We start from the raw sequence: 13734 nt of genomic DNA on the forward strand, positions 1-13734 counted from the left end.
GTCTCGGCCGCCAGGGGGCGAGCTGCCCGGGCAGGGAGGGAGGTCGGCCGACGCGCCTGCCCAGTCCGTCGGGGAGCGCGGCGGCCGCCGTCCAGGCCAGGGAAAAGCGGAGCGGCAGCGCCTGCTGCAGCCTGGAAGACCCGGATGTGAGCGCGGCGCGGCGGGCCGGGCCGGCAGGGAGGGCCGGGGAGGGGGCGAGCGGCGCCCCTCCCCCCAGTCCATCCCGGGGCGAGGAGGCGGAGGAGGAAGAAGAAGGGGGGGGCTATGCAGCCGCCGCAGCCGCCCCCCTACGAGTTCCTCAGCGAGGAGAACGGGCAGAAGTGGCGGGGGCTCCTCGTGCCGGCCCTGCGCAAGGTCAGTCGCCTCTGCCCCTGCGCCCCCCCCCGCGCGGCGTCTCCAGGGCAACGGGATCCTCCTCCCTGCCAATCCCCAGCCAGGTGCCCCCCGGCCGCGTCTTCCCATCCCCCTCGCCGCCCAGTTGGGTCACCTCAGGGAAAGAAGAGGGCGCCCCGGGGGCCCCGCCCCTTCTGGGGCCCCGCCCCGCCCTCTCCTCCGCCAATCGGCGTCTCCCTCCGCGGGGCCTCAGCCGGGGCGCGCCCCCCCCCGGCGGCACCCCTCCCCCCCTCGCAGGCTCCACTTCAGCCCCCAAGCCTCCCTTTGCCCGGGTGCCCCCCTGCGCCCCCAGCCCCACGACCAGCCCCCTGGGGTCGGGGCGCCTCTCAGTTCCTCTTAGTGGTCCCCATCAGTCTCCCCTCTAACAGGGATCCCCAGATGTGGTGGATGACAACTCCCAGCATCCCCAGCTGCAGTGGCCTTTGGTGAGGGGAGGGGTTATGGGAGTTGTAGTCCACCCCATCTGGGGATCCCTGTTAGAGGGGACACTGGTCCCCATCCCAGTCACGGGAGGCGTCTCTCCACCCCCCCCCCAATCCCCAGCACTTCCCCTCTCCTCTCCCTCAGCCTCTCCCCCACTCCCTAGGCCCAGGGCACTTTTCTAGGCAGCTGGGTGGCTCCTCAACCCAGTGTTGCCCTTTCAACTGTTGGGGTGCCCCTCTTCAAGAGGCTCTCCCAGGCAGCGAACCCTTCCGCCTCTCAGTTCTCCTCCAAGCAGCTGGATTTCCCCTCTCAGTGTCAGCTGCTTCCCATCCTCCTTCCTCACCTTGGGCCAAGAACTCCTTCCATCTGGCTTCAGTGCCCTTATGCTTGTTAGGGTCCTTCTCCCCACTCCACCCCCCGCCCACCCCTGGAGAAGGGAAAGGTAAAGTGTGCCGTCGAGTCGGTGTCGACTCCTGGCGCCTACAGAGCCCAGTGGTTGTCTTTGGTAGAATACAGGAGGGGGTGACCCTGGCCTCCTCCCTCGCAGTATGAGACGATGCCTTTCAGCACCTTCCTATATCGCTGCTGCCCGGTCTAGGTGTCTCCCATAGTGTGGGAAACATACCAGTGTGGATTCAAACTGGCAACCTCTGGCTTGCTAGGTAAGTCATTTCCTGCTGCGCCATTAGGTTCATAACCATGGAGAAAAGGAGATTTCAAATGGGATTTCCACATACCCAATGTGCAGCCTTCCCGATTACGGGAGCCCCCTTGCATGTCCATTTACATTTCCCTTCATCGCTGCTGCAAGATATTCCCCTTGAAGGATGGGGAAGCTTAGCATCTGCTTGCATGTGGAAGGTCTCGGGTTCAGTCCCTGGCAGCCTCTCTAGGTAGGGCTGAGAGAGAGTCCTGCCTGAATGGAGCAGCTCTCCATTCTGATATCTTCTCAGTTTTGTACATATAGATAATCTTGATTTTAACAGTGCACCTCAGAGTCCCTGTGCTTGCTCAAAGCATCTGAATACAACTGTTTTTCTATTGCGAACTTTGAATGCGCTCTGCAGCCCTCAATCCTTCTCCATCCAGACATAAGTGAATGCAGCTTCAAGTAGGATTGGGTAGAAATTGTACTGAAACTGTTAGCTTGATCTGAGTTGCTTGATGCTGACCACTGTTGGAGGCAAGAGGTGCTGGTTTAGGTGAGGTACTAAGTCAGGACCAGTATAACAGTTGGTAAGGCCTGCTCCTTGACATAGTTCCTTATGCGGACACCAATTCCTGAAATAGCTTTCTTAATCTAGGGTGGCTGACACTAATCGGTCACTAGTGGGATTTACCCTCAGTCTGTGGCAGAGATGGCTTGTGTTTTCTTGGCTCTTCAAGCAGTGGGTGTTAAGTAGTTGTTTTGTAACAGTGGTCATTTTTCAGGCAACATACACAACTCTCTGGATTGAGATTTTCCCTGTATACAAAAGTGTTCCATCAAAGCTGCCTCTTGAAAGAGGTTGTTGCATACCGTAATTCTGATTGTACCATTGTCCATACATATTTCTTTCTTCTGTAGTCTGTCTCCAAAACTGTGGGCCCTCTGAGAAAGGGGAAGGGAGGCAGGTAGCAAGTACCTTTTACAGTGTTTAAGAGAAAAGGCTGGGTGACAGAGCTGGAGGAACATGGGAACTTTTCAGATGTTCCAGATGTTCCTAAGAACATAAGAAGAGCCCTGCCAGATCAGGCCCAAGGCCCATCTAGCCCAGCATCCTGTTTTGCACTGTGGCCCACCAGATGCCGCTGGAAGCCACAGGCAGGAGTTGAGGGCATGCCCTCCTGCTGTTATTCCCCTGCAACTGGTATTCAGAGGCATCCTGCCTCTGAGGCTGGAGGTGGCCTATAGCCCTCTGACTAGTAGCCGTTGATAGACCTCTCCTCCATGAAGTTATCCAAACCCCACTTAAAGCCATCCAGGTTGTTGGCTGTCACCACATCTTGTGGCAGACAATTCCACAAGTTGATTATGTGTTGTGTGAAAAAGTACTTGGTTTGTTAGTCCTAAATTTCCTGGCAATCAGTTTCATGGGATGACCCCTGGTTCTAGTATTATGTGAGAGGGAGAAAAATTTCTCTCTATCCACTTTCTCCACACCATGCATGATTTTATAGACCTCTATCATGTCTCCCCACAGTTGTCTTTTTTCTAAACTAAATAGCTCCAGATGTTGTAGCCTTGCCTCATAAGTGTTCTAGGCTCCTGATCATCTTGGTTGCCCTCTTCTGCACCTTTTGCAGTTCTGCAATGTCCTTTTTTAGATGTGGTGACCAGAATTGTACGCAGTACTCCAGGTGTGGTCGCACCATAGTTTTGTATAAGGGCATTATAATATTAGCAATAGCAATAGCACTTACATTTATATACTGCTCTATAGCCGGAGCTCTCTAAGCAGTTTACAATGATCTAGCATATTGCCCCCAACATTCTGGGTACTCATTTTACCGACCTCGGAAGGATGGAAGGCTGAGTCAGCCTTGAGCCCTTGGTCAGGATCAAACTTGTAACCTTCTGGTTACAGGGCGGCAGTTTTACCACTGCGCCACCAGGGGCTCGTTTTATTTTATTAGCCGTTTTATTTTCAATCCCCTTCCTAATGATCCCTAGCATGGAATTGGCCTTTTTCACAGCTGCTGCACATTGATGAACACTTTCAAGGAACTGTCCACCACGACCCCAAGATCCCTCTCCTGGTCAGTCACCGACAGTTCAGCTCCCATCAACGTATTCTTGAAGTTGAGGTTTTTTGTCCTAATGTGCATCACTTTACACTTGGCAGCATTGAACCGCATTTGCCATTTTGTTGCCCAATCACCCAGTTCCATCTGTTTGTTTCTCATGAATATGTTGAGAGATGATACAGCTATGCCTCTCTTATTTAAGTCTGGGGAATTCTCATTTGTCATTTTGTTTGTTTAAATTGCCTTCAGTATTTGAATATTCTGTTTGAATATCCTATCTGGGAGAGGTAAACTTGTTTTTATAGGAAGCTCCCAGACTGCACGTGGATCAGTTTTCATAGACTAACAGATCTATGGACTCAGATTTCTATGGACTCAGACATTGCCTGTTCAGGCTTTGTCTTGCCTTCCCTCACCCTCAAGTCCAGATAATAGGTTTGCACAAAGCTTTGTAGTAAGTTTGTGTGCATATGTGGCACTAATTAATACACACACACACTCACACACACTACATGTTGCTTTTTTCCAGTCCAAGTCTGTTGTTTTTCCCCAGTCCAAGACTGAACTATGCAGGTGTTCTTGTGATGGCTGCAGGCATATGTAGGCCTGTAAAATTTTGTTGATGAGAGAGACAGCAGGGTGAGGGTGCTCCTAGTGCATCATTAAGGGATGCGTTGAAAATAAATTGGCAGATGGATAGGCGTTTTCCTTATTGTTTTTATCTGATTTTCATGTTGTTTACAAATAGGATGCCACCTGTAGTTGACAGGCATATCTTACCTCTCCTGCATCGTCTTGTGTTTTGTTGTATGGTTACCTGTAAGTCCCTCTGTATTTGGGATTGCAGTGTTCTGTAGAATAACAGTTGAGATCTTAATTTATACTTTTTGGCATACTGTGCAATCTCTCATCAGGTTGAGACCTGATCCACTAACAGTGTAACAGCAAGCATTGCATTTCCTTGGCCTATCCTGTAGGCTTCAAGAGGTTCAACAGTAGCCAGTTAAGCATGAGTCTGCTGACAGAATTAGTCTCTCAGCAGGTGAGTAACAGAAAGCAATATCGTCATTCTTCACACTCACATTTGAAGTTAACTCTGTTTATACTAAACTAAGAACTGATTTTGTGCCTGGCATTGCTGTCTTATTTTCAGGAGGTGTTCAGTGGCATTTTGAATAATTTGAACGATCAGAAAGCTACAACTGGTCCAGAATGCAGCGGCTCCTTTACTTATGGGTGCCAGAAAATATGACAGAGTAACACCTCTCCTGCAGTCATTGCACTGGTTGCCTATTCGCTACCAAGTTCAATTTAAGGTCCTGGTTTTGACCTTCAAAGCCTTGCAGGGTTTGGCACCTGTTTACCTACAGACCTGCCTCTCCTATCTAGTTACATCCCGTCCGGTCAGATGGCCCTTTTGTCAGTCCCCAATTTCCGAGAGGTTTGGGGAGCTAGAACCCGTGAAAGGGCCTTCTCGGTTGCTGCCCCACTGCTCTGGAATTCCCTTCCCCTGCAGATTCGTTTAACTCCTTCTTTGTCAATTTTTAAATCTTTATTGGAGACTTTTCTTTTTCGCCAGGCTTTTACCCTGTAGTTTATCTATTTCCGCCCCCCCCCCCGTTAGTTACTTTAGTTTTATTTAGAATCTAATTTTAATGCTGTTTTGTTTTGCATGTTTTTGTACACCGTCCAGAGTCTTCGGAGTGGGCGGTATATCAAATGTTTCAAACAAACAAACAAACAAACAAACAGTAAGACAGGCTGCTATTCACCAGAGGAAAGCCCCAAAAGCACATTAAAAACCACACATAATTAAGTGTCCAAACATTAAACATATTAATGTTTGAAAACCACACATCATTAATTGCCCAATGAGCTCAAATTCTTTTAAAGGCAGACTTTAAAAAAATTAATAATTAAATTTGTACACCGCCCCAAACATCCATCTCTGGGCAGTTTACAGCAAAATGAAACCAATTAAAACCTTAAAACAACCTAAAATCACAAGTCAGGTTAAAAAGCTTGGGTGAATAAATGTATCTTTAAAGACTTTTAAAAAGCTGTTAGGAGATGGGAGGTTCTTATTTCAGCAGGGAGTGCATTCTGGAGTATTGGGGTGGCAACAGAGAAGGCCCATCCCTGCATAGCCAGGTGAGCCGGTGGCGACTGCCGATGAACCTCTCTGGGTGCTCTCAGTGGGCAATGGGGCTCATGGCTAAGAAGACATTCTCTTGAATACCCTGGGCCTTGCTGTTTAGGGCTTTATAGGTTTGCCTGGAAACATTGGTATCCAGTATAGTTCTTTTAATATAGGAGTAATGTGGTCTCTTTGAGATGTCCTGGTGTTCTCAGGAGCCAGTCCGTATGCCCTTCTCAATAGTAAGATTGTCTGTTGGGTGGTTACCATATTAGTTTGTCTCGGAGGTACCAAGCTTGCAGGCCAACTTTTTTTCTTAATATCCTGCTGATTAACAACTTAGATAAATTGAAAGGTAAGAACTCACTGAGGCAAAAGAACATTGGTTGTAAACTTACGCAAAGTTACTCATGCTTCGGTCCCCTTGGAGTCAGGGACGGACATCTGGATCAAGGAAGCACATGCATAAAGAGGGACAGTGAGGACTCAGATGCGGTCCAGGCGTATCTCCCTGGTCTCCCTACATTTGGAGCTCTTGCCCAAGTGGGCAAAACATCCCCGCTCTGCCTGCACTCCAGAAACACTCTGGAAGAGAGGAAACATGTAGCTGAGGGTCAGGGATGTGCTTCCTCTCTTCCAGAGCGTGTGCAGAGCGGAGATGTTTTGCCCACTTGTGCAACAGCACCACAGAGAGAGAGAGACTGGGGAAGTTGCACGCAGCCCCCATTTGTGTCCCTGCAGTGCCTCTTCACACACACACACTTCATTAGGTTGTCAGCCAATGGGATTTATGCATGCATACATGAAAACTGAGTTGTATCCCTTATTTCTTTTAAAATAGCTTTACCAGTTATAGTAAATAGATTTCTTTTCACCAGCATGAAATGTCAGTATGTCAAAGGAAGACTGCAACCCTATGTCTTCTTAGCTAGGAGTAAGCGTAATAAGCTCCATCAAACACTTACTTTACTGGCTAAACATGCATAGCGATCACACTATAAGATGACAGGCCAAGAACCCATTGTCCGTGGATCCTGAGATGTCTTGAGTCGGCATGATCGTTTTCGGGAGATATTAGAAGAGGTTTTCATTTCACTTCCTCAGTTTTGTATTCTTGCAAAACTAGCTCTACGGCAGCATGGCTGTTGTGTTCACATATTTTTAATCTTTTTTGAACAGTTGAATAACACACTGGAATCTACTTGCACCCAGGGGAAATCTACCCTACACCGTCTTTTCAGCTGCCAGAGACCTAAAACATGGAAGCTGTAAAGGCTTGATAGAAGATGGCAGGGATGCACAGGGTGGAGAAGTTCATCGGGGGAAAGTTATGCAAATAAGGGAGCATGGGAGAGGCACAGTATGTTTTTCCCAGCTCATCATTGGCAAACTGAAAATGAAATGAAAGAAGCTAAACTTCCAGAACGCTGCTTACAGTGGATGCCACAGAAGTACCTAATATGATAATTAACTATACCACTGCCTCTCCCCAAAGTTTGATCATTTAACCTTATGTTCATCATCTAAATTCTGTATCCTCCTCCTTGATGATGTGTCTTAAAGCGGGATCATGGCTGGTGGCTTAAATAATTTCTGAACTGGTTAGAACATTGGAAATAATATCTTTGTTCTTATGTAAGGTATTATTGAATTATAACGTGCTTTGGCTTTCCTGTGTTTTTTACTGAGACCTGTTTAGATTCTTTGATTTCCCTGTATCTCTCTGGATTTGGTAGGCTGAAAAAAAGAGTCATTGCTAACTTTATTCCCATTCTTTAGAAAATGGGAAGCAATGAAAGGTTCCATGTTAAACATGTTGCTGAATGAATTATTTGCAATTATTTGCAAGTTGTAGCCCCAGACTTGACAATATGATAGAGGTGGCTCTCCCAGCTCTTTTTACGTTTCCATAAAAAGCAGCTGCAACAGATGCGCATGTGTGAGATTTGGATCTGGACAATGGCACTTAAAGAGTTAACCTTTCTTCCACTTACCATCTTCCTATGAAAGCCCCCCTTCTAAAACTGCTGTTTGCCCCATTAGGTAAAACTCATAGATATATGTGTTTTCCCTACCAAGGTAAATTTGGGAGAAACCAGACTCTTGGAATTAAGACTCAGAGTTTGCTATTACCAATGGCCGACATACTAACAGTGTACTGATGGAAGAGTGTTTTCCAACATGCAGGGGGAAGAGGTGATATTCACTGATCTCCCCTTCCCTCTGCAGCCCTCTGTGCTTTGCAACAAGATATCCTTGAGGGTTGGGGGACCCTCAGGGACTTGTTTCCAGGAGGCACTAGGCTACTGCAGAGGGAAGGGAAAAGTGGCAGAAATTGCCCCTCTGCAATGGAAAATGTTCTCCTGCCAGCAGGAGAACAGCCAGGATGTTGGACAGTATCTCTGTATCTTTTTCAATCTGCTTTCTGACTTTTTATTTCCCCCCCTGTGCTGGAGCTCATCAGTAGTGGATTAGACACTGAGCATGCTCGAGACAGGCCGGAAACAATTAGGTGCTACTTCCTCCTGCCAGAGGGTACCATCCCCAGTTGTGGTCCTGTCTGCTCGAGGTTTGCTAGGCTTAGAATTTTGCTCCTCATAGATTGCTACCTTTTCATTGATTTTCCTCCCTTTCCCTTAGTTTTTTCTCCCTTAGATTGTGCAAGAGCGGGAAGGGACCTGCCTTAGGTTTTTTGAATTTGAAAGTACCTTTTTTCATTTTGCAATTTGGCTGGTTTTGCTTTCATTTTTACTTGTTTGTTCTGTTTGGGCGCGGCATGACTTGGCTCTCTGTTCTCCAGTATGGAGTGAGCTCATGCTGAGGAACTCCTTCAGGGTTCCCTATTGGAAGGCCTCCGAGCCCCAGAGGGGGCTTCTCTGCCTTTGTTGCCCGAATGGTCCAGACTCCCCGTGACCGTTGCCAGGCAAGCCCAACCCACTCTGGCGGCTGCTGACTCAGTGGAGGCTGCATTCTTGCCCCGTAAAACTTTTAAGAAAGCCAAACACAGGAAGGAGCATAGCGAGCACAAGCCTAAGAAAGGTAAAAAGCTCTCCTCCTCCGTACACCTCAGCGAGCGCTTACTCATCAAGGCAGTGTGCAAGAGTATGAAACCTCATGCCAAGGACAGCGCGGCACAGTGATAAAAAAGGGGGAATGGTGACCATCGCCTGGTGGGTGACTCAATGGCGTCAAAGAGTAGCTCCCCTGTGGATGTTGCTGAGGGGGAACCGGCTTGCCCGTGCAGTCCCCCTGCATGGCACCCTGTATAGCTGGCTGGCAGCGGATCTCCCAAGAAAGTTCCTCTACCTTCTCCTTTGGGGCTGCAGGCTACTGTCTCTGGGATCCCGTCCTCCAATGATGCCATGTCCCTGGATCTCCGGCCGCCAGTGGCACCTTCAGTTAATGCCGCTTCTCGTGGCCCTATTACCCCCTCCCTTCCCGCCCAATGTTGCCGCTTGGCTCAAGGACTTTTTTGTGAGGGAGTGTGTTCCCCTCCTATCCCAGGCGCAAGCCCATCCACCAGATAGGGCTATGCCCCAGAGGCCCCATCGTGCCCTGCTTTTGGAACCAGCTGCTCCGGCCATACAAGCAAGGCCCCATGGGTGTTTCTCATCTTCGTCCCCTGATTCGAGCCCAAGGAGGGAGGCTATTCCCCTGCATGAGAGAGGACGATTTGTACTGTAGCCACCCAGGCTCAGACGCAAGCAATGTCATGTTTCTTCCTCTACCTCGGAGGATGAGCCTAGAGCTCCTAAATGCCCAGATGTCCCTGTCATATCTCAGCCATTAGCTCCAGCAGTACTGATGTTTCCACCCACTCAGCCCATTTCTGTGCCTTCTGTTTTTCCTGCTCCCCCACCCACCATCCTAACTTGGAATCTGAACTGTCTTATCCAGAACACATTTCCCCTAGTCAGACCAAGAGGAAGGAGAGTTGTCTGAGGAAGAAGCCACTCAGGTGGTTCCCATATCTCCTCACCTTTTCTACTCTGCTGACTTTGAGATCCTCTTATTCAAAGCTAAGCGGGTTTTTAATGATGTCACTCCGGCAGAGGTGGCGCAAACTTCAGAACTCGATCAGAATGTTTTTCCATCCTCCTCAGTTCCCTCCACCACGGTACCCTTCCCCAATCTATTCAAGCAGGTCATGTCGGTGGAATGGAAAAATCCGGCCTCTCTCAGACCTATTGGCTTTTACCCCAGAAAGCGCTATGCTTGTCCCCAGAGGTTATCTCCCTTTTGGCGGCTCCCTAGGTGGACCCTCCTGTGGTACAGATGGTATAAGGGACCTTGCTTAATAGTGAGTGCCAAGAGCAATTAATGTCTACCGAGGATAGAAAGTGCAACCTGTTACTTAAGAAAGTGCATGAGGCCTCCTCCGCGGTGATCAGGGCAGCCACGACTAACTCTATTTTTGCCAGGGCTTCCATTCTGTGGGCTAAAGAGTTAGTCTCTCTACTACCTCCAGGAAACTCTAAATTAAGACAAGGTATCAACAAACTAGCCAAAGCTGCTGTATTAATTGCGGACTCTAGCCTAGACTGCGTCCAACACGTTTCTAGGGCATTGGCCTCTGGTGTGGTTTTTTTACTCAGTTCCTTATGGCTAAAAAGTTGGCAAGTTGACTCTAAGTCTAAGTTTGCCCTTACATCTTCCTCCTGTACAGGCACTAACCTCTTTGGTCCCTCTCTAGACCAGCTTCTTGTGGAAACCAAGGACAAAAAGAAGGCTATGCCTTCCACCAGGAGGGATCAGTGGAGAGGTTTCCGTAACACCTTGTCTTCCTTTTGTAACCAGAGACAGCCTCAAACCTCTTCCGGCTTTCGCTCAGGGGACTTCAGAAATGCCAACTTTCAGGTTCATGAAGATATCAGTGGAGACAGCGTTACAGAGGATCTTCCAGAGCGCAAAACACCAGAACCTTCAGAGCCACTTCCCAACAGAACAAGCTGCAATGATGCCGTGCCCGTAGGGGGCAGGCTCCAGAGATTTGCCCTCACCTGGATGTCCACCACCCAGGATCAGTGGGTCCTGGAGGCAGTCTCTCAGGGCTACTCCCTAGACCTCTCACACATTCCTCCCGATTCATTCTTCATCACTCCATATTCAAAGCGAAAGGAGAAATATCTTCAAATGACCCTGGCAATCTGTTATCTTCTTCTGATTCAAGCCATCGAACCAGTGCCTTGGACACAAAGATGCTCCGGTGTCTATTCACTTCTCTTTCTCGTCCCCAAGAAGGATGGATCCTGGTGGGCAGTCCTGAACCTCAGACGCCTCAACAGGTTCATAACGAAAAAGAAGTTCAGGATGGAGTCTCTGCTGTCTATCAAAGAGGCAGTGTTGCTGAACAACCTCCTTGCCTTAGTGGACCTATCGGAAGTGTACCTGCATGTTCTCATCCTACCAGAGGACAGAAGGTTCCTACATATCTTCTACGACGGTCACCGTTATCAATTCAGGGCTCTCCCGTTTGGCCTCTCCTCTGCCCCTCAGGTGTTCACCAAGATAATGGTGGCCCTCATCACCCATCTTGGCCAACAGGGCATCTGTGTTTTTCAGTATCTGGATTATCTTTTGATCCGGTTGTCATCCTTCCAGACAACCCAGTCTCATGTCCAACTCACCTTGCAGTGTCTCAAGGACCATGGATTTCTTTTCAACCAGAACAAGAGCCACCTGCATCCATCCCAGTCACTCCAACACCGGGGGGCCATGTTCCACACGGTCCCAGCAGAGGTCTCTCTAACCCCCGACAGGCTTGCCAAGATAGTTTCCGCTCTGACTCCTCTCCTGAATGCCAGATCAGCGGCCCTGTTGCTCCTGGCTCAGATTTTAGGTACGATGGTTGCCACCATGGAATGCACCCCTTGGGCAAGGTGGCATTCCCGTCTGTTCCAATGGTGCCTCCTTCCCTTTCAGGATACCATCATGGCAGCGGCCCATCAACCAGTTCACCTTCCATTGTCGGTCAGGAAGTCTTTCAAATGGTGGCTCTCTCCTGCTCTGGAGAAGGGCATCCCACTGTCTGTCCCACAGAAAATATTGATCAAGATAGACGCCAGCCTGTCAGGTTGGGGCGCAGTTTGCGAGGGTCACCTGGCACAGGGCTGGTGGTCCACAACGGAAAAGAAGCAAAGCATCAACTGTCGAGAATTAAAAGCAGCCAGATTGGTTCTTCTCCACTTCCAGCACAGAGTTCGAGGCAGGCATGTCCTCATCCACACAGACAATACTACAAAGCCCACATAAACTGCCGGGCGGCGGGCATTCGATCCAGAGGCTTGATGGAGGAATCCAATCTCCTTTTCAAATGGGCAGAGGTTCATCTCCAGTCAATGACCGCTGAGCATCTCAGCGAGGTGAACAACCTTCAGGTGGACTGGCTCAGCTGCCAGTTGGTGGACCCGTCAGAATGGAGGCTCCACCTGAAATTCTTCTGTTAAATCTCCAGCCTGCTGGGCACTCCCCTTGTGGATCTAGTCACGTCTCCAACCAACACACAGACTCTACGGTTTATCTCAAGGTTCATGACTCCCCGGGGGAAGCCACAGACGTACTATCCTGTCCATGGCCCAGGGGTCTGCTTTATGCATTCCCACCAACAGTACTCAGAAAACTATGCCTAGAGAAGGTGGACATCATCCTGATAGCCCGGCACTGGCCCCATTGCTCATGGTTTGAGGACCTCATCAGCCTTGTTGTTCAGCCTCCCTGGCATCTCCCTCTGTGCCTCCTGTTGCAGGGGCCCATTTTGCACCCAGATCCGGGCTGGTTCCAACTTTGCGCCTGGAGGTTGAGCGTGCAAATTTGACAGACAAGGGATATTTCCCGAAGGTTCGGGATACCATCTTAGCTTCACACCGGCCATCTACCCAGCGGATCTATCAGGCTACCTGGGCAGCCTTTTCCTGATGGTCTCGCAGGCACTGCCTGGACCCAAGATCGGTAGGAGTTTCCGAGGTTTTGGCTTTCCTTCAGAATGGCTTGGACTTGCACCTCAAACCTTCTAGCCTGAGACAAGCTTCCGTGCTAGCCTCTGTCCTGGACATTTCTAACCTGGGTACTCACTCTCTGCATCTACACATTTCTCGTTTTCTCCATGGCACATCCAATCTGGCTCTGCCCCCGATCCACCATTTCCCTTCATGGAAACTGAAAAGTTCTTAATGCTCTTATATCACATCCCTTTGAATCCTTGGCTTCCATCTCTCTCCGGCTACTTTCCTATAAGGTCCTTTCCCTGGTAGCCATCACTTCCGCCTGCAGGGTTTCACAACTGGGGGGCCCTGTTGGTCCGAAAAGAGCTGTGTATGTTCCAACCTGATTCAGTGGTTCTGCGGTTAGACCCTACGTTTCTGCCTAAGGTCAACTCGGTGTTCCACTGCTCCCAAGATGTTATTCTACCCTCTTTCTGTCCCAACCCAACCCAAAGAGAAACTTTGGCATAATCTGGACGTCTGTCGGGCTTTGAAGTCTATATCAGCTGTACCAAAGTGTCCAGGTGCTTGGACGCCCTCTTTATTTCCTTTCAGCCCTGCAATCTGAGACACAAAGTGTTCAAGTCTACCTTGGCTGCTCAAATCAGAGCTTGTATCAGAGTTGCCTATGAGTCGCAGGTACTGCCCCTCCCTTGGGGGTTACAGTGCATTCCACTCGTAGTGCAGTGGAATCAGCTGCTTTCTCCACGCAAGCCCCTTATCTGAAATTTGTAGGGCGGCTACGTGGTCTTCTGCCACACCCTTTATTCGGCATTACAAGTTATCATCCTTCGCCTCTCCTCAGGTGTCCTTTGGCTGTAGGGTGCTCCAACAAGTGGTCTAAGACATCCAACCCTCCCTCCCTCCCCCCCCCCCCCGGTATTCTGCATACTGCTTGGGCATGTCCCACTACTGATGAGCTCCAGCACGGGGAAAAGGAATATTGGTCTTACCTGTGAAGGGTTCTTTTCCTCAGTAGCTAGAGCTCATCAGGCCCTCCCGGATGTCTGGTCTGGGAGTTCTTCTTGTCACACTTCTTGTACATCGTTTCAGGGGATGGGATGGTCTTCCGCT

At 49.5% G+C, this 13734-nt stretch overlaps 1 protein-coding gene across 1 annotated transcript in view; it reads left to right on the plus strand.

Annotated features, from left to right (window-relative positions):
• SOS2 (SOS Ras/Rho guanine nucleotide exchange factor 2) overlaps positions 1–13734 on the plus strand; it is a 69226-nt gene continuing 55492 nt past the window's right edge. The window contains exon 1 of the mRNA XM_053247571.1: positions 1–354. Within this exon, the coding sequence (XP_053103546.1) occupies positions 265–354 (90 nt within the window). The 5' untranslated portion in view covers positions 1–264. The remainder of the gene's footprint in view (positions 355–13734) is intronic.

Source organism: Hemicordylus capensis, chromosome 1 (assembly GCF_027244095.1).
Source record: "Hemicordylus capensis ecotype Gifberg chromosome 1, rHemCap1.1.pri, whole genome shotgun sequence".
Taxonomy (NCBI): Eukaryota; Metazoa; Chordata; class Lepidosauria; order Squamata; family Cordylidae; genus Hemicordylus; species Hemicordylus capensis.